This window comes from Oncorhynchus nerka, linkage group LG22, assembly GCF_034236695.1.
Source record: "Oncorhynchus nerka isolate Pitt River linkage group LG22, Oner_Uvic_2.0, whole genome shotgun sequence".
Taxonomy (NCBI): Eukaryota; Metazoa; Chordata; class Actinopteri; order Salmoniformes; family Salmonidae; genus Oncorhynchus; species Oncorhynchus nerka.
In genome coordinates, this window is record NC_088417.1 from 79898984 (window position 1) to 79920905 (window position 21922).

Below are 21922 nucleotides of genomic sequence, written 5' to 3' on the forward strand. Positions count from 1 at the left end.
TAGTGTCCCAAAACTCTTTGGAATTAGTGCTACAGGATGCAAATTTATGTTTGAAAAAGCAAGCTTTTTGCTTTCCATTACTGCCTGTGTATATTGGTTCCTAACTTCCTGAAAAGTTTAATATCATATTGCACATTGTATATAAGCGTACACCTTACAATAAGATATCCTTACTGACCTCCATACATAGCAAATATATGTGTTGCCATGGTGAGGTTGAATAATTTCCATCCATCAATCCATTCACATTACAGGTCTGTGTTGTCTGTCTCCATCTCACTTGAAAGACCACACAACCAAATATAGGCATTTACTACCCCCTACTGGTCCAAGTGAATAATGCAGCATGTGGATCAGAAGTGTGCGTTTGTGTGCACGTGAGAGTGCAGGTGCTTGTGTATAATGTCTCTGTGCAGCAATAATTAAATGAAACACGATTGGTCAAAAGCACTTCATTGATCAAAAGCACTTCATTGATGTTCATCATCACAACACATGTAAAACTTTTCTCAAACAGGGAAGAGTAGAATGCCAATAAAAGTGTTACGGTGATTTGAATCATCATATATCCTGTAGTTTGCAGGGAGTTGCATAAAAATGACATCTCCCACTTCCAGCTGTAGTATGACTGCATTGGATGCATACCTAAACTGCTGATGGTCACCTACTTCCCCTGAATGAATTATTTGCTGTTCATTCTTGAACAGGGATAGGCCCATAACTGTTGACTGGAGAAAATCACCCATTGTGAAGCTGAAGTGGTAGACCCCTCTCACAGGTGCTGTGAAGATACCTGGATGTCAGGGAAATCATAGAGATCATCAAGACTTGTGCTGCACACTACATGACTGTACCTGTAGCACATTGCCATAAAAGTATGATCTTGATTGCACTAAACAAAATCATGGGGCATCAAATGCAACCTGCCACCAACATCAAGCAGTTTTTACTAGTTGTGCTGGGGTTTTTTAAAACTTCAGAAGCTCTTGTTTTTGACTAGGTAGGCAATAGTCTACACTAACCGTTGACTGATGTTGATGAAGACAGTACAGTACCTGTAGCTTGGTTGTAGTGTTCACCGGTGTTTGTGAAGACGTTCTTGTAGACTACGGTGGTGGCAGTGTTGAATGGTCCTTGGTGTCCAGTTTTTCCCAAAGAGGTTGAAAATGCCACCTTGGGTCTCTCTGTGAATGCAGGAGAATAAAGAGAACGATTTGATGATGATGACAAATATTTGACCTTTTTCACATTCAGAAATGGAAGGGGATGTTATTATTCCCAAATCACATTACATGTTATTTAAAAGTACCATAATTCCATTTATGTGTTACCTGCATTCTCCCTCTGCAGTTTTGCAACCTCGCTCTCAGTGGATGTTACCCTGCTCAGTATGGCTGGAGTTACAACAATTACACAAACATTTGCAGGAAAATACCCCGGAGAACACAAAATTAGTGTCTTGATCATTAGCAATCATAATGACAAGATAAGTAGGTACCTACATTCTGCCTGGTTTCTATGGCTACATTAACAATAGTTAATTTGATGTCCAAACTAACTAAACAAACGGATATTTTTACTGTACATTTTTACCTGCAGTCTCTGTCTTCAATGCCTCAAGTTATCCTTCAGAACTCATCAGCCTCGACCCCATTACTGAAACAAAATTAAACAATTTTCATGTCAACAATGGAAATGAACCAGAGTATAACATGACTCAGTCAACTGATAGTGGGGCTTAGTATTCTGCTATGACCTGAGTTCTCTGTTTTCAGCACCTCCACCTGAGTCTTAGTGTCTCGTAGTTCAGTCATGGTGCGGCTCAGCTCTGCTCTTTGCAGCACCATCATGTCTCTCAGATCTCTCAGCTCAGACTTGATGTCAAAGTGAAGGGCTGTCTGCAAGTGAGAGGATTCATCTTCACTTGGAATGTCCTTAGCTACTCCCAAATGACAGATCAGCAACACCAGTGGAGTTAGAAAAGCTCTCATTGGGAAAATATGCATGGAGCTAGTTCAGTATGCAATATACTCCAAACATCAGTCTCTTTTAAAACACCTTGTGGTTAACCATTAACTTAGAGAATTTAGCGGTCTTCTGGTACACCCATAAAAGGTTTAAACTGGACCATAAGCACTTTGCCCACCTGTTATTTTTCTGTAAGGTTTAAACTAGGTCATTAGCACTTTGCCCACCTGTTATGTTTCTGTAAGGTTTAAACTAGGTCATTAGCACTTTGCCCACCTGTTATGTTTCTGTAAGGTTTAAATTAAGTCATTAGCCCTTTGTCCATGTAACGGCATTCCTCCTCCTCCTCGGAGAAGCGAGAAGGATCGGAGGACCAATGCGCAGCGTGGTAAGTGTCCATAACGTTTATTTCAAGATTTAAACTGAACACTATGAAACAATACAAAACAATAAACGTGAACATGAACGAAACCGAAACAGTACCGCGTGGCAACACACACACACGGAAAACAAACACCTACAACTCAAAAGTGAAACCCAGGCTACCTAAGTATGATTCTCAATCAGAGACAACTAATGACACCTGCCCCTGATTGAGAACCATACCAGGCTGAACTCAAAACCCTAACATAGAAAAACACACAGACTGCCTACCGCAACTCACGCCCTGACCATACTAAATAAAGACAAAACAAAGGAAATAAAGGTCAGAGCGTGACAGTTCACCTGTTTATTTTTCTGTAATATTTAAACTAGGTCATTGGCCCTTTGTCCACTTGTTATCTTCTGTAAGGTTTAAACAAGGTCATTAGCCTGTTGTCCACCTGCTTTTATTCTGTAAAAGAGGTCCCCACAAAAATAGTAAACTAATAAATATTGGACCAAATGCTACTTCTATGGGCTTTAGGGTTAGGAGTTTTGAATGGGACAAAATGTTGTGTCCCCACAAGGTTAGTTATACCAGGCTGTGTGTGTGTGTGTGTGTGTGTGTGTGTGTGTGCGCGCCTAGTTTGGTGATGCCCAGCGTGCATGAGCAGAGCTGAACGGCGTGAAAGAGAAGTGTTTTGTGGGTAGTGGCGAGGGGAACAAGGGAGGTCACGGAACCTTCTCTACTGTACACATCTGAGTTGATGAGTGTTTCACTAGAGCCCCTGCTGCATTTTTAATCCCCATCTAGTAAAATATTCAGAGCTGTGAGTCTGGAGGGACATATACACGGTGCCAAAAAATAAATAAAAAATTAACAATATGTACAGTGCCTTCGGAAAGTATTCAGACCCCTTCACTTTTTACACATTTTGTTACATCACAAACTTATTCAAAACTGGATTGAATAAAATCCTCAGCAATCTACTCACAATACCCTATAATGACAAAGTAAAAACAGGTTTTTAGAAATGTTTGCAAAAAAATAAAATTTAAATTAAAAAAAATACTTTATTTGCATAAGTATTCAGCCCCTTGGCTATGAGACTCACAATTGAGCTCAGGTGCATCTTGTTTCAATGAATCATCCTTCAGATGTTTCTACAACTTGATTGGAGTCCACCTGGGTTAAATTCAATTGATTCGACATGATTTGGAGAGGCACACACCTGTCTATATAAGGTCCCACAGTTGACAGTGCATGTCAGAGCAAACACAAAGCCATGAGGGTGAAGAAATTGTCCGTAGAGCTCCGAGACAGGATTGTGTCAAGGTACAGATCGGGGGATGGGTACCAAAACATTTCTGCAGCATTGAAGGTCCCCAAGAACACAGTGGCCTCCATCATTCTTAAATGGAAGAAGTTTTGAACCACCAAGACTCTTCTTAGAGCTGGCCGCTTGGCCAAAGTCAGCAATGGGGGAGAAGGGCCTTGTTCAGGGAGGTGACCAAGAACCAGATGGTCACTCTGGCAAAGCTCTAGAATTTCTCTGTGGAGATGGGAGAACCTACTAGAAGGACAACCATCTCTGCAGCACTCCAACAATCAGGCATTTATAGTAGAGTAGCCAGACGGACACGGACACCACTGCTCAGTAAAATGCACATGACAGTCTGCTTGGAGTTTGCCTAAAGGACTCTCAGACCATGAGAAACAAGATTCTCTGGTCTGAAGAAACCAAGACTGAACTATTTTTCCTAAATTCCAAACATCATGTCTGGAGGAAACGTGGCACCATCCCTATGGTGAAGCATGGTGGAGGCAGCAGCATGCTGTGGGGATGTTTTTCAGTGGCAGGGATTGGGAGACTAGTCAGGATCAAGGCAAAGATGAACGGAGCAAAGTACAGAGAGATCCTTAATGAAAACCTGCTCTAGAGCACTCAGGTACCTCAAACGTGAATCTCATCGAACATCTCTGGAGAAACTTGAAAATAGCTGTGAGGCAACGCTCCCCATCCAACCTGACAACCTTCTTAAAACCTGTTTTTGCTAACACCAAACTTAAACTTAATCTGAACCCCCAAAACCCCCCAAAGTTCCTGCTTTCTTACCTTTTCAGGACATTCTAGTGAATTCTTAGGACATTGTGGTACTGTAGATAAACTGTAGGTTAACATTCACACACACACAGACACACAGTGAGTTTAGATAGGAAACTTGGAGATCTTCTGGTGCTATCTGTGTCTGTAACCAGTTGAGAAGCACCTGCACCCTGATTAGTATCCCCCAAGTTTCCTTTCATGAATGAAACATGTTTCTGGAAGCCATGGCTGTAAGGGCTTTGTCGTAAACAAACAGGCTGTTAGAGTGGCTGTAGCTGCTGGCTGTGAGGACTTTGTGATGAGGCACAGGCACTGCAATGTTTATGCCAAGAGGACAAATGAATATAAGTGCAGCTGGCCCAACTAAAATAGTTGAGCAGATTCTAAAGGTATGGCACAGGGCTAAGCACAGAGTGGCCCTGCTCACACTATACAGAATCATTAACAGTAACACAAACAGACATATGACTTGGCAGTGTCCTCTCCCACACACATGGCCCCTGTCAAGGCCTGTCAGCACACTCAGCGTAAAGGAAGATGTTTGCATGTGGTATTGTACCGTCCTTTCTGTTAGTTTTTCTGACACACTCAACTTGTGTTTGTGTGTCTCCATACAATCAAAAAAGAATGATGTTGCATGAATGGTTGCATTTGTATTATACTTGTATTTTAAGCAGCTGGACAAACTGTAGTATTTTTTTAAATCATTTTTTATCATTTAATCATTTCTTTACCTTCCTATTTCCCAAGTAATGGTTTTTGTTATTCACATGGCCAAGTGTTTGTTTTTCTGCTGCAGACAAATTGCCCTTCGTGGACAAATAAAGATTTATACTGCACTAGCAGGCTCACATGTACTCATACAAAGAGAGACAAGGAGGTTAAGGGTTTCTGGAAATATAACTTCAATTAGCCAGGAGTGTGAGAAGCCATGCAGAAGTCACCTGGACCCCAAGGGGTCATGTTTTATTGATTCCCTCTCTCTCACTCAATTCCTGTCTGGTTAAAACCCATCAAAATATGTAAACGTGAACACCATGTTCTGGAGAGAAGACTCTCCCCATAGTCCCACTTGCTAACTGTTTATTAAAATGAACTTTTATTGGCCACCCAAATTTCAGGAAATGGGGATGCAAATACATGCAGTAAACAAACAAAAAGGACTTCAGTCCACATCAAACACAGAAAAGTACTTTAATTAACACTGACATGGATTACCATGGGGGCTAGGCTATGGTAATTAGTTGTGGATATGCCACACAAACACATTAATGCACGCATGTGCACACACACAAACTCATACGAACACACACACACACACAAACACACACAGATACATTCTAAAACACACACTTAGGATCACACACAGACAAGCTACTGCAAAATTAACTGAACCCTTCACACCCCCTTTCTTCACAGTTGTCACCTCCACATCATCGGCCCATATACAAATCAACAATGACATTTGGCTTTATGTTGCATTATGGGCCATAGGGGATAGATGGCATTTTAAACTATAATGAACCATGCATTATGATTTTGAATGCTCATTATCATGCAGTTGGACACATACAGGCTTTCTATTTTGTCCTTTTTTAAATACTTAAGGATGCATGTAATCTCAAAACATTAAATACATGTGAAATAAACATGAATGACAATCCTATTTGGTGTTTAGCCAAATAACCTTTTCATAGGAATTGACCCATAAATTACTGGTCATTGACTGTACATTTTTCATAAAGAGAAATTCCAATACTTATTATTGGAAATGGACCTAATGTATATTCATATAGAACTATCATCATCATATTACATTCAGTCTCAATGCTTGGGCTTTCAGAGTGGCAATGTGGTCAAAGGCACTGCATCTCAGTGCAAAAGGTGTCAGTATAGTACCTGGTTCAATTCCAGGCTGTACCACATCCAGCTGTGATTGGGAATCCCATAGGGCGGTGCACAATTGGCCCAGAGTCGTCCGGGTTTGGCTGGGGTAGGCAGTAATTGTAAATAAGAATTTGTTCTTAACTGACATGCCTCGTTAAACATTTATTTTTTTAAATGACAGAATCAGTTACATTTGTGGGGCAATACTTCCTTCTATTGTACAGTTGTGGAACAGGTTTGCAGAGGGAAATACAGGGAAAACATGAGAATAAGAGAGCTACAGAGTAATGAGAATAGGGACATTTGTTTTGTAGAAAGAGGTAAAACCGTTATTTTTCAAAAGTCACTCTTCTCTTTGTATTACAGTATGTGCCTGACAGACAGACAGAGGCCCTGTAGATACTCTAAAAGCAGCTACTCATGGCAGAGACACGTGGCAAAAACACCAGACCTTGACATATTCCACAGGTTGATTCTCTCCCACAACACTTTGGGAAAGTTTCAAACATTTCCAGACATCAGTGTGTAAACTATTCGAAGATAATCGGATGGAGTCCATATTTAATCATTAGGTTTTGACCTTGTTGTGTACTAGAGAACAAAGATGATGGTTACATAATCAAATCAAATCAAATTTATTTATATAGCCCTTCGTACATCAGCTGATATCTCAAAGTGCTGTACAGAAACCCAGCCTAAAACCCCAAACAGCAAGCAATGCAGGTGTAGAAGCACGGTGGCTAGGAAAAACTCCCTAGAAAGGCCAAAACCTAGGAAGAAACCTAGAGAAGAACCATTCTATGTGGGGTGGCCAGTCCTCTTCTGGCTGTGCCGGGTGGAGATTATAACAGAACATGGCCAAGATGTTCAAATGTTCATAAATGACCAGCATGGTCGAATAATAATAAGGCAGAACAGTTGAAACTGGAGCAGCAGCACAGTCAGGTGGAAGTTGAAACTGGAGCAGCAGCATGGCCAGGTGGACTGGGGACAGCAAGGAGTCATCATATGTCAGGTAGTCCTGGGGCATGGTCCTAGGGCTCAGGTCAGTTGAAACTGGAACAGCAGCATGGCCAGGTGGACTGGGGACAGCAAGGAGTCATCATGTCAGGTAGTCCTGGGGCATGGTCCTAGGGCTCAGGTCCTCCGAGAGAGAGAAAGAAAGAGAGAAGGAGAGAATTAGAGAACGCACACTTAGATTCACAAAGGACACCGAATAGGACAGGAGAAGTACTCCAGATATAACAAACTGACCCCAGCCCACCGACACATAAACTACTGCAGCATAAATACTGGAGGCTGAGACAGGAGGGGTCAGGAGACACTGTGGCCCCATCCGAGGACACCCCCGGACAGGGCCAAACAGGAAGGATATGTCAACATAATGTCAACTAATCTAGACATGTATAAAGAGGGTTGTATAATACAATGTAATGATGATGAGGGCTGTTTTAGTATCTCTGGTGTTACTTTTTTGTTTCTGTGGGACACAGGGACAGAAAGACAGTGAGGAGGTTAGGGAGAATGATATCCCTCAGCTGGGTATGAATGAAGAGGGACAGAATCCAATTGAGAGTGGTCAGATTGGAAGATATGAAGTTGATACCTCTACTGAAAAACAGACAACCAACCAGCTTAAGATCTGGAATGAGCTGAAAGAACTGAGAGACATTGTGATGGATCAGAGAGTGGAGCTCACCACTTTATTTTAAGAATGTGAAATGTCAGAATAATATTAGAGAGTGACTTATTTCAGCTTTTATTTCTTTCATCACATTCCCAGTGGGTCAGAAGTTTACATACGCTCAATTACTAATTGGTAGCATTGCCTTTAAATTGTTTGACTTGGGTCAAACGTTTCAGGTAGCCTTCCACAAGCTTCCCACAATAAGTTGGGTGAATTTTGGCCCATTCCTCCTGACAGAGCTGGTGTAACTGAGTCAGGATTGTAGGCCTCCTTGCTCGCACACACTTTTCCAGTTTTGCCCACAAATTTTCTATGGGATTAAGGTTTTGTGGTGGCCACTCTAATCAAATCAAATGTATTTATATAGCCCTTCGTACATCAGCTGATATCTCAAAGTGCTGTCCAATACCTTAACTTTGTTGTCCCTAAGCCATTTTGCCACAACTTTGGAAGTATGCTTGGGGTCATTGTCCATTTGGAAGACCCATTTGCAACCAAGCTTTAACTTCCTGACTGAAGTCTTGAGATTTTGCTTCAATATATCCACATGATTTCCATCCACATGATTTCCATCCTCATGATGCCATCTATTTTGTGAAGTGCACCAGTCCCTCCTGCAGCAAAGCACCCCCACAACATGATGCTGGTGCCCCCGTGCTTCACGGTTGGGATGGTGTTCTTCGGCTTGCAAGCCTACCCCTTTTTCCTCCAAAGATAACAATGGTCATTATGGCCAAACAGTTATATTTTTGTTTCAACAAAAAAACATTTTTCCAAAAAGTATGATCTTTGTCCCCATGTGCAGTTGCAAACCGTAGTCTGGCTTTTTTATTGCGGTTTTGGAGCAGTGGCTTCTTCCTTGCTGAGCGGCTTTTAAGGTTATGTCGATATAGGACTCGTTTTACTGTGGATATAGATACTTTTGTACCTGTTTCACCCAGCATCTTCACAAGGTCCTTTGCTGTTGTTCTGGGATTGATTTGCACTTCTTGCACCAAAGTACTTTCATCTCTAGGAGACAGAACCTGTCTCCTTCCTGAGCAATATGACGACTGCGTGGTCCCATGTTGTTCATACTTACGTACTATTGTTTGTACAGATGAACGTGGTACCTTCAGTCGTTTGGAAATTGCTCCCAAGGATGAACCAGACTTGTGGAGGTCTACAATTTCTCTTCTGAGGTCTTGGCTGATTCCTTCTGATTTCCCATGATGTCAAACAAAGAGGCACTGAGTTTTAAGGTAGGCCTTGAAAAGTATCCACAGGTACACCTCCAAAGGCTAATTGACATCATTTGAGTCATATCAGAAGCTTATAAAGCCATGACATTTTCTGGAATTTTCCAATCTGTTGTCCAAAGTAGATGTCCTAACCGACTTGCCAAACTATAGTTTTAACAAGAAATTTGTGGAGTGGTTGAAAAACATAAGTGTTTGTAAACTTGCGACTTCAACTGTATTTCCATTTCACACTTGTACAGGTAACAAACATACTTTTGTTAATAGGACAAATATAAATACCGCTATTTGGCATATGAATTATGAAGTATTATGAATTACTGTTGCCAATATGAATTATTGTAGCCAATGTGATTTATTTTTATGGAGAATTTATGCATATTTTGCTATAATTGAACTGTTTATTTAGATACAGAGGCCAGACTGAAAAACAGTGAGAGCTGAGTGGTAGAACTGAGGACTAGCAATGCAGGTAAAATATAAAGATCACTTTGATGAACAACTTCTAAATCAATGATCACATGAATTCACAACAATACCATATCTGTTGCCCTGAAGACCAGACTCCGTGCCAGTGATGGTAAATTAGAGGAACTGCATCGTGAAAAATTATTGTCAGGTGCTCTTGCATGAATATTCAACCCAACCTCACATTTTATTTGTATTCTATTTATGAAGTTGGTGTTTGTTGTTTTATTATTCGTTTTCATTTATGTATCTTATAGTGATCGAGACCAAAACAAGAGCCACGGAGGGAAACTTAGAGAATCTGGAGAAAGACAAAGCAGGTACAAATAAATAATACAATAACACGTTCCAGACGTGTATGATTTTGCGATGATGCTTTTATTATGATTTTGGGACCATGCTTTTCTTTATCAACATAACCTCAAGATATGCAATGTATGTTTGCATTGCAACGTATGTTTACTCTCAGCCATGGAGGCTAGGCTGAGAAGCAGTGAGAGCCAGGTGGCAGATCAAAAGAGAAAGAAAGAAGTTGAAATAGGCTACTGATGACTATTCTTCTTAGCCTCTCCCTTGGGGCAATTTTCTATACTCAGACAGTAATGTCATTCATTTCAGCACAATCAACGCATATATCTGCGGTGGAGGCCAGGTTGATAGCTCTTGAGAAGGAAGTGGACTCTTTGAAAAGGGACAACTCATGTAAAAAATAAAGGATGTGGCTCATCCCCCAAAACCACAATACATTCAGACCATTGTCAACAGTTATTTGCATCATTTGGGATACTAAGGTTAGGTCCATTTCTTGTCACAAATATAAGATTGTTTTTTAAATGTTAGGATGATTTCTAAAACGCATTATCTGCGTGTCAGTGCGATTACACACCTGTATAACAATCATCTAGGACTTTGGAAAGCATCCAGGGTCAAGGGTTTTTCTTTCTTTTTTTCTATTTTTTGACTGGTACTGTATTAGCTGAAAACCTATTGACTAACTTAGTCCTCTTTATTCATATGTGGAACTTAAGGATTCCACAAGACTACCACTGCCTTTTTGGAGAGGGTGTTCCATGACAGGTCACAGTCCTTCACGGTTATAACTGAATAGGTCTGTGCTAAAGTGAAACTTAATGAAAGTCTTACTCTACCCTGGTGGAAGCTATTACCACAAAATCATCATGAAATTCAAAACAGGGAATGTGCATTGTAATAACAGATATACAGTGCATTCGGAAAGTCTTCAGACCCCTTGACTTTTTCACATTTTGTTACGTTACAGCCTTATTCTAGCTAAAATGGATGAAACACATTTTTTTCCTCATCAATCTACAGAAAATACCCCACAATGACAGATCGAAAACAGGTCTTTAGAGATGTTCAGACCCTTTGTTATGAGACTCGAAATTGAGCTCAGATGCATCCTGTTTCCATTGATCATCCTTGAGATGTTTCTACAACTTGATTGGAGTCCACCTGTGATATAAGGTCCCACAGTTGACTGTGCATGCCAGAGCAAAAACCAAGCCTTGAGGTCAAAGGAATTGTCCATAAAGCTCTGAGACAGGATTGTGTCGAGGCACAGATCGGGGGAAGGGTACCGCCATCTGGCCAAATTGAGCCCCAGAGTTTCTCTGTGGAGATTGGATAACCATTCAGAAGGACAACCATCTCTGCAGCACTCCAACAATCAGGAGTGGCCAGACGGAAGCCACTCCTCGATAAAAGGCACATGACAGTCCGCTTGGAGTTTGCCAAAAGGTATCTAAAGGACTCTCAGACCACAAGAAACAAGATTCTCTGGTCTGATGAAACTAAGATTGAACTCTTTGGCCTGAGCATCACGTCTGGAGGAAACCTGGGCCCATCCCTATGGTGAAGCATGGTGGTGGCAGCATCATGCTTTGGGGATATTTTTCAGCGGCAGGGACTGGGAGACTAGTCAGGATCCAGGGAAAGATGAACGGAGCAAAGTACAGAGAGATCCTTGATGAAAACCAGCTCCAGTGCTCTCAGGACCTTAGACTGGGGTGAAGGTTCACCTTCCGACAGGACAATGACCCTAAGCACACCGCCAAAACGATGCAGGGGTGGCTTTGGGACAAGTCTCTGAATGTTCTTGAGTGGCCCAGCCAGAGCCCGGACTTGAACCCGATCAAACATCTCTGGAGAGATCTGAAAATAGCTGTGCAGCGACGCTCCCCATCCAACCTGACAGAGCTTGTGAGGATCTGCAGAGAGGAATGGGAGAAACTCCCCAAATACAGGTGTACCAAGCTTGTAGCATCATACCCAAGACTCAAGGCTGTAATCGCTGCCATTGGTTCTTCTACAAAGTACTGAGCAAAGAGTCTGAATACTTATGTAAATGTGCTATTTCAGCTTTTTAATCTTTATAAATTTGCAAACATTTCTAAAAACCTGTTTTTGCTTTGTCATTATGGGGAATTGTGTGTAGATTGATGGGGGGGTAATTTAACCTGTTGGATGGGTTCCACTGATGTACAGCAATCTTTAAGTCTTAACACAGATTCTCAATTGGATTGAGGTCTGGGCTTTGACTAGTCCATTCCAAGACATATAAATGTTCCCCTTAAACCATTCAAGTGTTGCTTTAGCAGTATGCTGGGGTCATTGTCCTGCTGGAAGGTGAACCTCCGTCCCAGTCTCAAATCTCTGGAAGACTGAAACAGGCAGCGCCATCAATCATTCCTTCAATTCTGACAAATTTCCCAGTCCCTGCCAAAGAAAAACATCCCCACAGCATGATGCTGCCATTTTGGCGAACACCAAACGTGTTTTCTTATTTTTTTCTTTAAGCAATGGTTTGTTATGGTGCCATATTCTTTCCCATTTTTGATAATGGATTTAACGGTGCTCCGTGGGATGTTCAGTTTCAGATATTTTTTTATAACCCAACCCTGATCTGTACTTCTCCACAACTTTGTCCCTGACATGTGGAGAGCTCCTTGGTCTTCATGGTGTCGCTTGTTTGGTGGTGCCCCTTACTCCGTGGTGTTGCAGACTCTGGGGCCTTTCAGAACAGGTGTCCATATACTGAGATCATGTGACACTTAAATAAAGTCCACCTGTGTGCAATCTAACTAATTATGTGACTTCTGAAGGTCATTGGTTGCACCAGATCTCATTTAGGGGCTTCAGAGCAAAAGGGGTGAATACATTTGCACACACCACTTTTCCATTTTTCTATTTTATGATTTAAAAAAAAAACATGTTATTGTTATTTTCTTTTACACTTCACCAATTTGGACTATTTTGTGTTTGTCCATTACATGAAATCCAAATAAAAATCAATTTAAATTACAGGTTGTAATGCAAAAAAATATGAAAAACGCCTGGGGGGGGGGGGGGGTGAATACTTTTGCAAGGCACTGTATTCACAAACATCAGCAACCACTACAACCCAATTACAGGTATGGTAATGTCCTCACAAGAATGTGTACTGAAGCACACAGTTATCTGATTAATAAAACACTAAACTGAAGCTCATCTCTATGTTAGGAATGATCTCTCTCCTTTAATTCCCTCTGGTACAGATATCTTCACTGCACCAGTGAGAGGGGTCTACTACTTCAGATTGACCCTTTGTGGTATTGGTACAAATGGATGGGTGCTTTACTTTATAAAAATGTCAGTATAAAAAAGTTAGTATTGTATGTTGATGAAATCAATAGCGGTGGGCATAAAAAGTTTGTGTCTAATGCAGCTGTACTACATCTGGAGGAGAGTGATGTGGTACACATGAAAACCAGTGAGAGGGCTTCTGATCTTCAATGGCTTCCTTCTCTTCCCAATGGGAAATTAACACCATGTTGTGATGACAAGCTTCACTAAAGTGTATTGATGCTGGGGATACCGCTCGAATCAACCAGTGTAATTTACTCTCACTAATAAATGCACGATTGAATGCACGATTGCACGATTGCACTATACAACGTGATACCTTTATGATTCAACATTATTTTGGCCAATATCTGGGATTTCCTGGATATATAAAACGTAAACATATTGAAATAACTTTGTATTATGAGCATGTGTTTGTGGAGTTGTTCAGAGGGATTGTACCGTATATTTTGAAACAGTAGATGGCAGCAATACCCAATAAAACAATCACTGCCTGCACTAACAACTCAGAATAGGGGAAATAACAATGATAAGATATGGATATAAAGCTGTAATTACCTCAGAGTTAAACAATGTGCCATTACACTGTACATTGATCATGGTGATTGCGCTGTAAAAAAAATAATCTGATTGTCAAATACTATTTCAGTTATACAGTATAATCCTGATTCCCCGCCTAGTGAGAACAATTGTTTGTGAAGTTGAATATTGGATTTCACTGTTGCTTTATATGAATTGTAATGTTAATAATTCTGTCAAATATGTTATATTCTGAGAGAGTATTAAATATGTGTAGGGGGTACTGTAGTTAGATTGTATCACAACGTACTATGGACATACACAGTCCATGGCAGAAATATTAGCTCCAGACTATTGTAGCGAATGGTGGGGCAGGGAAGTGAATCCGGGTCACTGGCATGAAAAGGCAAAAACCATACGTATTGCGCCACCAGGATTAACCCCATGGTGGAAATTGTAAAGTGGTTCATATAGCAAGGACTGCTACAATATCATCATAAGCAGGACATGTCACCAGAATATTAGAAAAAAAAACACAGAAAAATGTATTTTTCTTTCTTGTATCACAAAACGTTCTGATCGAACTAAAAAGTGTACAATGCAGAAACTGCTGTCACCCTATCACCCACATTATGTGTTGAGAGACACAGGGTAAAATATCATGTCTTCTCTGCTGGTGTGATACCCTGCAGCAATTTGCCTTATCTTGTTTTTCAAGTCTGGTGGTACTTTTCACCCAGTCCCTTCCCTTGTGATTTTAGTCACTTCCTTCTGTCTCACTCTCTTTCTCTCTCCTTCCCCTCAGATGAATTCCGGATGCCAGTCACCCAGCCATAGATCTGTGTGTGCGCATGAAAAAGGGAATAGTGAGAGAGAAAGAGGAAGCGAGAGAGCGAGAGAGGGAGGGAGGGAGGAAGAGAGGAAGAGAGGAAGGGAGAGGGATAGTTGGACAGAGTGCTGAACGTAGTGCAGTGCATCATTGTGTTATGATGTGAGCAGGGAGGCAGGAAGGAGGAGAGGGACCAAAGTAAGAGGAGGAGAGAGGGAATAAACTGAGAACGCAGCTGGACTACATGTCTAGTCTGAGGGAGCCAGATTAGTGGTGACTCAGAGCTTTTGGAATACTTACCAGAAGGGAATATGGCTTTGCACCACTGTTAGACTGCATAGTGTATGCTCATGTGAGTTTGTGGGTGCCACGGAGGGACTGAAAGGGAGAAGGAGTTCAACCTCATCAAAAAGGAGTCACTCAGTGCCCCCCTCCTCAAAGACTTGGAGCAGAGGAGTACAGAGGAGGGGGGCAAGGTGGAGAGGAGGCCAGGTGGAGAGGTGGGCCCCCACGCCTGGACGCAGAACACCTAAAGGACAAAGTGAAACGTGCCACAGCTCAACCCAAGGTTTGACAAATGCTGACAATGGTAAGTCACCTGAACATGCTTAGTGACCCGGTCAAGATTGACTGAAGGCAGGGGACAGGTTCCTCATTGCTCTGTCCTGGATATAAATCTATATAGTGATGATGAGAGGACACTGTTTACACCTCTTTTACAGTGTCAGAAAGGGAATTATTGGCAGATTGATCAACTGTGTATGAGGAGGGGCTAAGGCACTTGTCACAGAATGTTCCGTAGTGACATCAGATGGGGTCAGTTGGGACTACAACCAACTGACATCTACAATGTGACAGTCAAAGAGTGGTGCCTGCAGGCACAACTGATTAGATGATCTGCCTGCAATTCTGACAGCGCTGCATGAAGCCTGGGGGGTGAGGGTGGGCCAAAAATATTTTTTGTATGCACACACTCAGTAACACACACACGCGCACACACACAGCTATCTTGAGGTATTTTACTGTATCAGCAAATGCAAACTCACACATAATGTTTTAGGCACACCCACTGCCTCTCATACACACACACACACGCACACACAAAATTGTCCTTGCTTTGGCCACAAACTATAGTTGCATGCATCAGTCAAATAAAGACACACATACACACTCGGCTACTCTGGCATTTACTGCGTCAGTTAAATGCACGCAGAGTCACTGATTCATTTCCCCTTGTCAGGCTTTAATTAAGTCGTTAGCATAAATTCATACATTATCCCCCCGCCCAAGGTTGGGACAGGACGGTGTGAGAGGATGCCCATGAGGGAGACAGAGAGAGAGGTCACCATAGGAGTCATGCTGTGACTAGATGATCTCTGTGAAATATGACCTCTGAAGGAAACAGAACCTGGGTAGACCATGCTTTTATGTTCTGAATATAATGTGCTGAATCCAGTAAGGGTTTCCTTTGACTAAAAGTAAGCAAGGGTCAGGACTCCAAAGACTGTTTCTTGACTGTCATGCACCCCCATGTCCTGCTCTGTGACACCTTGGTGTTATGAGGGTACTGTAATCCAGCTCACAATACTAAAACAACCTCTTCTACATTATCTGATATAATATTGTCTCACATTGTCAGTGTAGGGTTTATCCTTCTAAATTCTTTCATGTTTGTGGTAGACGAGAAAAGGTCCATTATTCATGACTATCTCCAATTTGCTGTCAAGGCTTTAGACCTTTGTTTGTCCTCTATTTCGGATGCATATGGGCAGCTCTGGCAGTGTCCTTGATTTGTACTTTGTTGGAATCCAATTGTTCTGCCCTGGTACGGATTCCTTTCACAGTGCCTTATCAAAATGAGACATCATAATGTGCTCTTTACAATAAACTAACCTTGACTTTCCCATAGATGTGATGGTGATGGTGGACACAAGCTCTCCTGGGTTTTCAGGCCACTGAGTCAGTCGGCCAGGTGATGGGGAGACGGGCGGCTGACCTGACCACTCCTGTGCCAGTACTGGGAGTTCCTGCCCTGGTGGGGGTGCGTGGTTGGAGTACAGCAGGGGGGGAGAGGGCTGGGGGAGTGCTGCCACTGACATGGGGTCCCCAGTGCAGTATCGGAGTGCAGACTTCACCCGGCATGAGAGCTCCACCCATCTTGCACGGGACAAAACTAACAGGCACATTCCCCAGTCAATTAGAAAGAAGCATTACTCCTACATGCAATGGCTACATCCCAAAAGAGGCAAAGGAAGAGGAGGGAATCAGACAGACTAAGAGTGTCAGACAAAGAGGTGTTCTTTCAAAACAGAGGAGTTTAGATTCCAAGACCAAAAAAGGTGTGACATTTGAAGAGATTTCCAGTGAACTTACAGAGAATGTGGTCTTCGACAAATGGAAAAGTGGGACTTATTGCTATGCCCGGGCAATCAAGACTAACCCACACCTATTAGGGGGCGTGGGGAACAGCAAGATTAAAGAGAGGCGGGACTTGCGCTACACAAATGGCAGCGTAGTTGACTCGGAGGCTATAGGAGGGATTTGTATTGATGGCAGTGATGAGGCGGAGCCTGTCTCGACCATGTCCTCTCGAGGAAGGGACCAATCAATACCTAAAGAACATTCTGTGGCACATTCATATTGTGGGAATGCAAAACGACCACCTGCTCCCCCACCTCTCTGGATGCTCCAGGAAATGTGCAGACACTGTGGAGGGAGACAGACTGTGGTCCCTGGAGCTGGAGATGAAGATGCCAGTCTGGAAGTTAAGAGCCCTTCCTCTGCATGCCCTGAAGGAACAACAGCCATGAAAACACCTATTTCACTCACAGACAGAAACCACCTTCTCCCTTCACATACTGAGAAAGAGAGGAACTCTACATGCTCCACTCCGAGGCTTGCAGACAGGGATCTGATACAAAGACAGCCGACACAAACAGAATCTCAATCCACCCACCCCCGCTGTAAACCCCCTATTTACAACAACAAAGACAGGAAGCCCAACCTGCCTGCAAACCCAGCGCCTGCATGGAAAACCAAAGATCTGAAACAGACTAATGGTTATACCTCACATTATACATACCCCCTGCATACCTCTATCAGAGACCCAGTAGAAACCCTAGTTACACCTTCACATACACACTCAGACAAGCCAACCCGCCAAAGAACCATCTTACAGACAAAATCTATTACAGTCACTAAGGCAACTATTGAACCCAGGCGTGCAGATGTGAACACCCTTGAGACCCCATCTCACTGGAGTAAAATTCCTCGACCGAAAATACTCAAAATGTATCCTCAGATCGCAATAGCCACCAGGGCAAACACGCCACGCGCACACCGTAAACATCCAAAGACACCCACACACCCAAATACACAGCCCAACCCATCAAATACATCATGTACATCTACTCACCCTTACCGTCCATACAGAACCTTTCCTCCAAACCATGTTAACCCATCCCATGTTATTAGAGCCCCTAAGCCTGAAAACACAACACCACGGTCTAACACTGCTACAACATTACATATAAGTGCACCCCCTTACCCTGCTAACACACACGCAACTAAACCCCCTAACTCTGCAAACTCACATACAGCTACACCTCCCACCCCTGAAAGCACACTGACGACAACCACAAAACTCCTAAACAGTGCTACTAAAACGATACATAGAACAACACTCCCTAGCCTCGCTAACACATTACATATAGCTACAACTCTAAAACCAGCAAACACACCATGCAAAGCCACTCTCTCTTACCCTTACAACCCATCACACACAACTATTCTCACAAGCTATTATAACCCATCACACACAACTACTCCCACAAGCTATTATAACCCATCACACACAACTACTCCCACAAGCTATTATAACCCATCACACACAACTACTCCCACAAGCTATTATAACCCATCACACACAACTACTCCCACAAGCTATTATAACCCATCACACACAACTACTCCCACAAGCTATTATAACCCATCACACACAACTACTCCCACAAGCTATTATAACCCATCACACACAACTACTCCCACAAGCTATTATAACCCATCACACACAACTACACCCACAAGCTATTATAACCCATCACACACAAATACACCCACAAGCTATTATAACCCATCACACACAACTACTCCCACAAGCTATTATAACCCATCACACACAACTACTCCCACAAGCTATTATAACCCATCACACACAAATACACCCACAAGCTATTATAACCCATCACACACAACTACTCCCACAAGCTATTATAACCCATCACACACAACTACTCCCACAAGCTATTATAACCCATCACACACAAATACACCTACAAAACCTTTGTTCCATACCCTTAACCTGTCAAACACATCACACACGCCTAGTTCCCCTGACTCAGCTAATGCATCCCCCATAACACCCCCTAACGTTGATAACGCATCACATACAACTATATCCTCTCTCTGTTCAAATGCCTTATACACAGCTACGCAGCTTCAGTCCTCATCCACGTCACTGCCGATCTGTAGACCACTGATCATGACACAGATACACAACAATAAACTACCTGACCCATCAAACAGATCAACCACTAACACGCAGAATAACAGCACATTTATAAATACACATATTGAACAAACCGCTGCCCTTCACACCAGCTCTCATAACAGATTTGTTGTTGATCCAATAATGCATGCAAATGTATATGCCAAAGTATTGTCTCTGTCTAACAAAAGTAGACACTGTGCTCCTGTCATCGTATCACAGACACATCAGGAAAGACACTCTGGAATATTCAATGCATCACAGGTCACTAACCTTCCAAAACACATCACTGAAATAAAGATAAACAAAGAATGGGAACAGCAGGGACACATTGTCACACAACATCAGGGAGACCTTTTCACAAACCTAAAACCTGGATCTGAGTGTCAGATACATTCTCACAAAGAGCACATTCCCTCCAGCGTGTTACATACACATGCAAATACCACATTTAGATTCAGCCTTGACAGGCAGATATACACAAATTATGCTCCAACTTCCAGCACACCACAGACACAAACAGATCCTAAGCCCCTCATTGCATCACAGACAAACACTTCTGCACATGTCAAACCCATCACCGAAACACCAAACCACATAAACAAAGACTTCCGTTCCACACCAACCCCACACAAACACACAAGCCCCACACACCGACTCATACCACAGGCCCGTCCATACACAATCACTGAACTCCTCACACACAAAGCCATAAACCCCAAGTACAACCCCCTTTTGCCGCCATCACGCATGGCACACCTAGAATCCTACACCCTCACCCATTCCAATCAGACAAACCAGATGATCCATCCAGTATTTTTGTTGTCAAGTACCATCCCACAACCCTCCCGAGACGACCCTAGGCTGGCTCACTCCCACCCGGCTGATACAGACCTGCTGCTGCTGCCCCCCTCCCCACAGTGCAGCAGGCCAGCCCCTTTCCATAGGAGGCTGCAGTGTGTGGAGGCCAGTCTGGCAGCCAACCAGGACAGGATCACTACACTTCTCAACATCATCCAAGACCTTGAGATGAGCCATGCTCTCAACAAGGGGTAAGAGATAGAGGGGAAGAGAAAGCGAACGTGAGAAAGGGAAGAAATAGAAAGGGAAGTAGAAGGAGTGAGTAGAGAAAGTGAACGGGATGACATTACAGAGAAGAGAGAAGGAATTAGAGAGAAGCCTCTTTTGTTCTAGTTAACATCTCCTGCTCTTTGTTTCAGTCGGCGATGCTACAGGACAGGCCAAGACCTCCGGGAGTGCTCCACCTGTCAGAAGACTGCTTGTATCGTATATAGGTGAGACACAGGAAGCATGGTCAGATCTGCGGACTCTTTCCTCCGGTTTTTGCTTTCCTCCTTTTCACCCTCTCTTGCTCTATCTCTCTGTCCCTGCAGTGTGGAGTATGACTTCAGGCAGCAAGAGAGATGTTTCTTGGAGGTTCTGTATCCCCAGAGGGCTGACAACAACACTCCTCCCTCCCTGCCCCACAACAGCACCCTGCTGACGGACGCCATCACTAAGACCATGACCAAGTCCAAGGTTAAAAGCAAGAAGTTGTGCAAGATGCTTTTCCAATGGCTGCCTAGGACAATTCAGCGAACAAAGTCCTCTTTTCACCAACTCTCTCCAGATCATTTGAATTCCTAGCATGTTATTCATGAGGTATTGAGGTATCCCTGTAATATAAGATCTGATGGTGTGTTCAAGACAACTGGGAACTCTGTAAAATACAAGGTCAAATCAAGATGTCAGTAATCTCCAGGTCGGAAAATCAAAGCTCTTGAAAGAGGCCGAATTCCTGAGTCAGAATTCTGAGTTAGATGAACGTTCCAAATTATTTTTCCCTGTCGGAGGAAGTTTTTCTGAGAGTTCCCAATTGTCTTGAGCACACTGAAGTCGGAAGTCAGAGATTTCCAAGTTCGCAGTTGTTTTGAACTCGGCATGATGTCCCTATCACAGCAAGTAGCACTTGTCATTGTAGAAGACACCTACATCCCTTCCTGTCTACATGATGGGTGTTCTGAAATCTGATTTTCTCCTTAATGACTGATTGACACCCTATTGTCCAATCACAACATAGCATGAACAGGAATTGCCCTTAGTAACTACAGACCTTTGCCCAGTCTAGCAACAGTCTATCATATGGAGAAAACTTCATCCCTAAGGTTAAAATCATGAACTTTCATCCAAAGCACATGCACTAGTTGTTGAACTAGATACAACATCCAAAAGTTTGCTAGATTGCAATCACTATTTTCAGAGCCTATGATAGTCCATATTCTATAGTATTTTATTGTAGCTAAGCATCAAGTGAAGTGTTGCAGTCCTCTACCAGCTTATCCCAGGGTCAATGTATATACATCATATTTTTGAAAAATAAACCAAAGCCCACAGTACATACTGTAAACATTTTCTTCTCATGTTTGATTAAATATCTTATCGCTGACATCAATGTCTATCCTTCTTGTTTGTAATATAATATCTTACATAAAACACACATAAGTTACTGGGACATATACAAGCACTCACGCATGGTGCTACACAGGAATCCACCCATCAAACTCATGCATACTGTAGTCATCCAGGTCCCCTCTGTTCTCTGACCTAACACTGTTAGACAGTTCTCAGCAGCCAGCTCGTCCTGGAAGTGGAGAAACTTTCATTCTC

The 21922-nt window shown here is 42.6% G+C and overlaps 2 protein-coding genes across 3 annotated transcripts; one reads left to right on the forward strand and one right to left on the reverse strand.

The window, feature by feature from the left end:
* Nucleotides 1–437: 437 nt before the first annotated feature.
* LOC115104722 (complement C1q-like protein 2) lies at nucleotides 438–2619 on the reverse strand. The gene is made up of 4 exons (XM_029626075.2): nucleotides 1757–2619; nucleotides 1332–1656; nucleotides 1056–1184; nucleotides 438–793 (listed from the first exon to the last, which is right to left on the reverse strand). The coding sequence occupies exons 2-4, from the start codon at nucleotides 1465–1467 to the stop codon at nucleotides 510–512; spliced, it is 549 nt and encodes a 182-aa protein (XP_029481935.2). The 5' UTR covers nucleotides 1468–1656; nucleotides 1757–2619; the 3' UTR covers nucleotides 438–509.
* Nucleotides 2620–14654: 12035 nt separating this feature from the next.
* Nucleotides 14655–21701, forward strand: LOC115105799 (mucin-2-like). 2 transcript variants are annotated; one of them, XR_003859924.2, is made up of 4 exons: nucleotides 14655–15298; nucleotides 16619–16750; nucleotides 20476–20550; nucleotides 20650–21701. XR_003859924.2 is itself a non-coding variant. In XM_029628193.2 (3 exons), the coding sequence occupies exons 1-3, from the start codon at nucleotides 16850–16852 to the stop codon at nucleotides 20900–20902; spliced, it is 3786 nt and encodes a 1261-aa protein (XP_029484053.2). In that variant the 5' UTR covers nucleotides 16770–16849; the 3' UTR covers nucleotides 20903–21701. The 2 variants fall into 2 exon arrangements, 1 of the variants encoding a protein (XP_029484053.2); XM_029628193.2 differs by lacking the exons at nucleotides 14655–15298; nucleotides 16619–16750 and adding an exon at nucleotides 16770–20307.
* The last annotated feature ends 221 nt before the right edge of the window (nucleotides 21702–21922 follow it).

What these genes read in the sequence shown, in the direction of transcription:
- LOC115104722 (XM_029626075.2), bottom strand. Translation starts at nt 1,467, where the DNA reads ATGATCAAGACACTAATTTTGTGTTCTCCGGGGTATTTTCCTGCAAAT. An exon ending in ACTGCAGAGGGAGAATGCAG is followed by an intron (nt 1,185 to 1,331) that starts GTAACACATAAA and finishes CTGCATTCACAG; the next exon opens with AGAGACCCAAGGTGGCATTT. An exon ending in ACACTACAACCAAGCTACAG is followed by an intron (nt 794 to 1,055) that starts GTACTGTACTGT and finishes CCTGACATCCAG; the next exon opens with GTATCTTCACAGCACCTGTG.
- LOC115105799 (XM_029628193.2), top strand. Translation starts at nt 16,850, where the DNA reads ATGAGAGCTCCACCCATCTTGCACGGGACAAAACTAACAGGCACATTC. An exon ending in AGCCATGCTCTCAACAAGGG is followed by an intron (nt 20,308 to 20,475) that starts GTAAGAGATAGA and finishes TCTTTGTTTCAG; the next exon opens with TCGGCGATGCTACAGGACAG. An exon ending in ACTGCTTGTATCGTATATAG is followed by an intron (nt 20,551 to 20,649) that starts GTGAGACACAGG and finishes CTGTCCCTGCAG; the next exon opens with TGTGGAGTATGACTTCAGGC.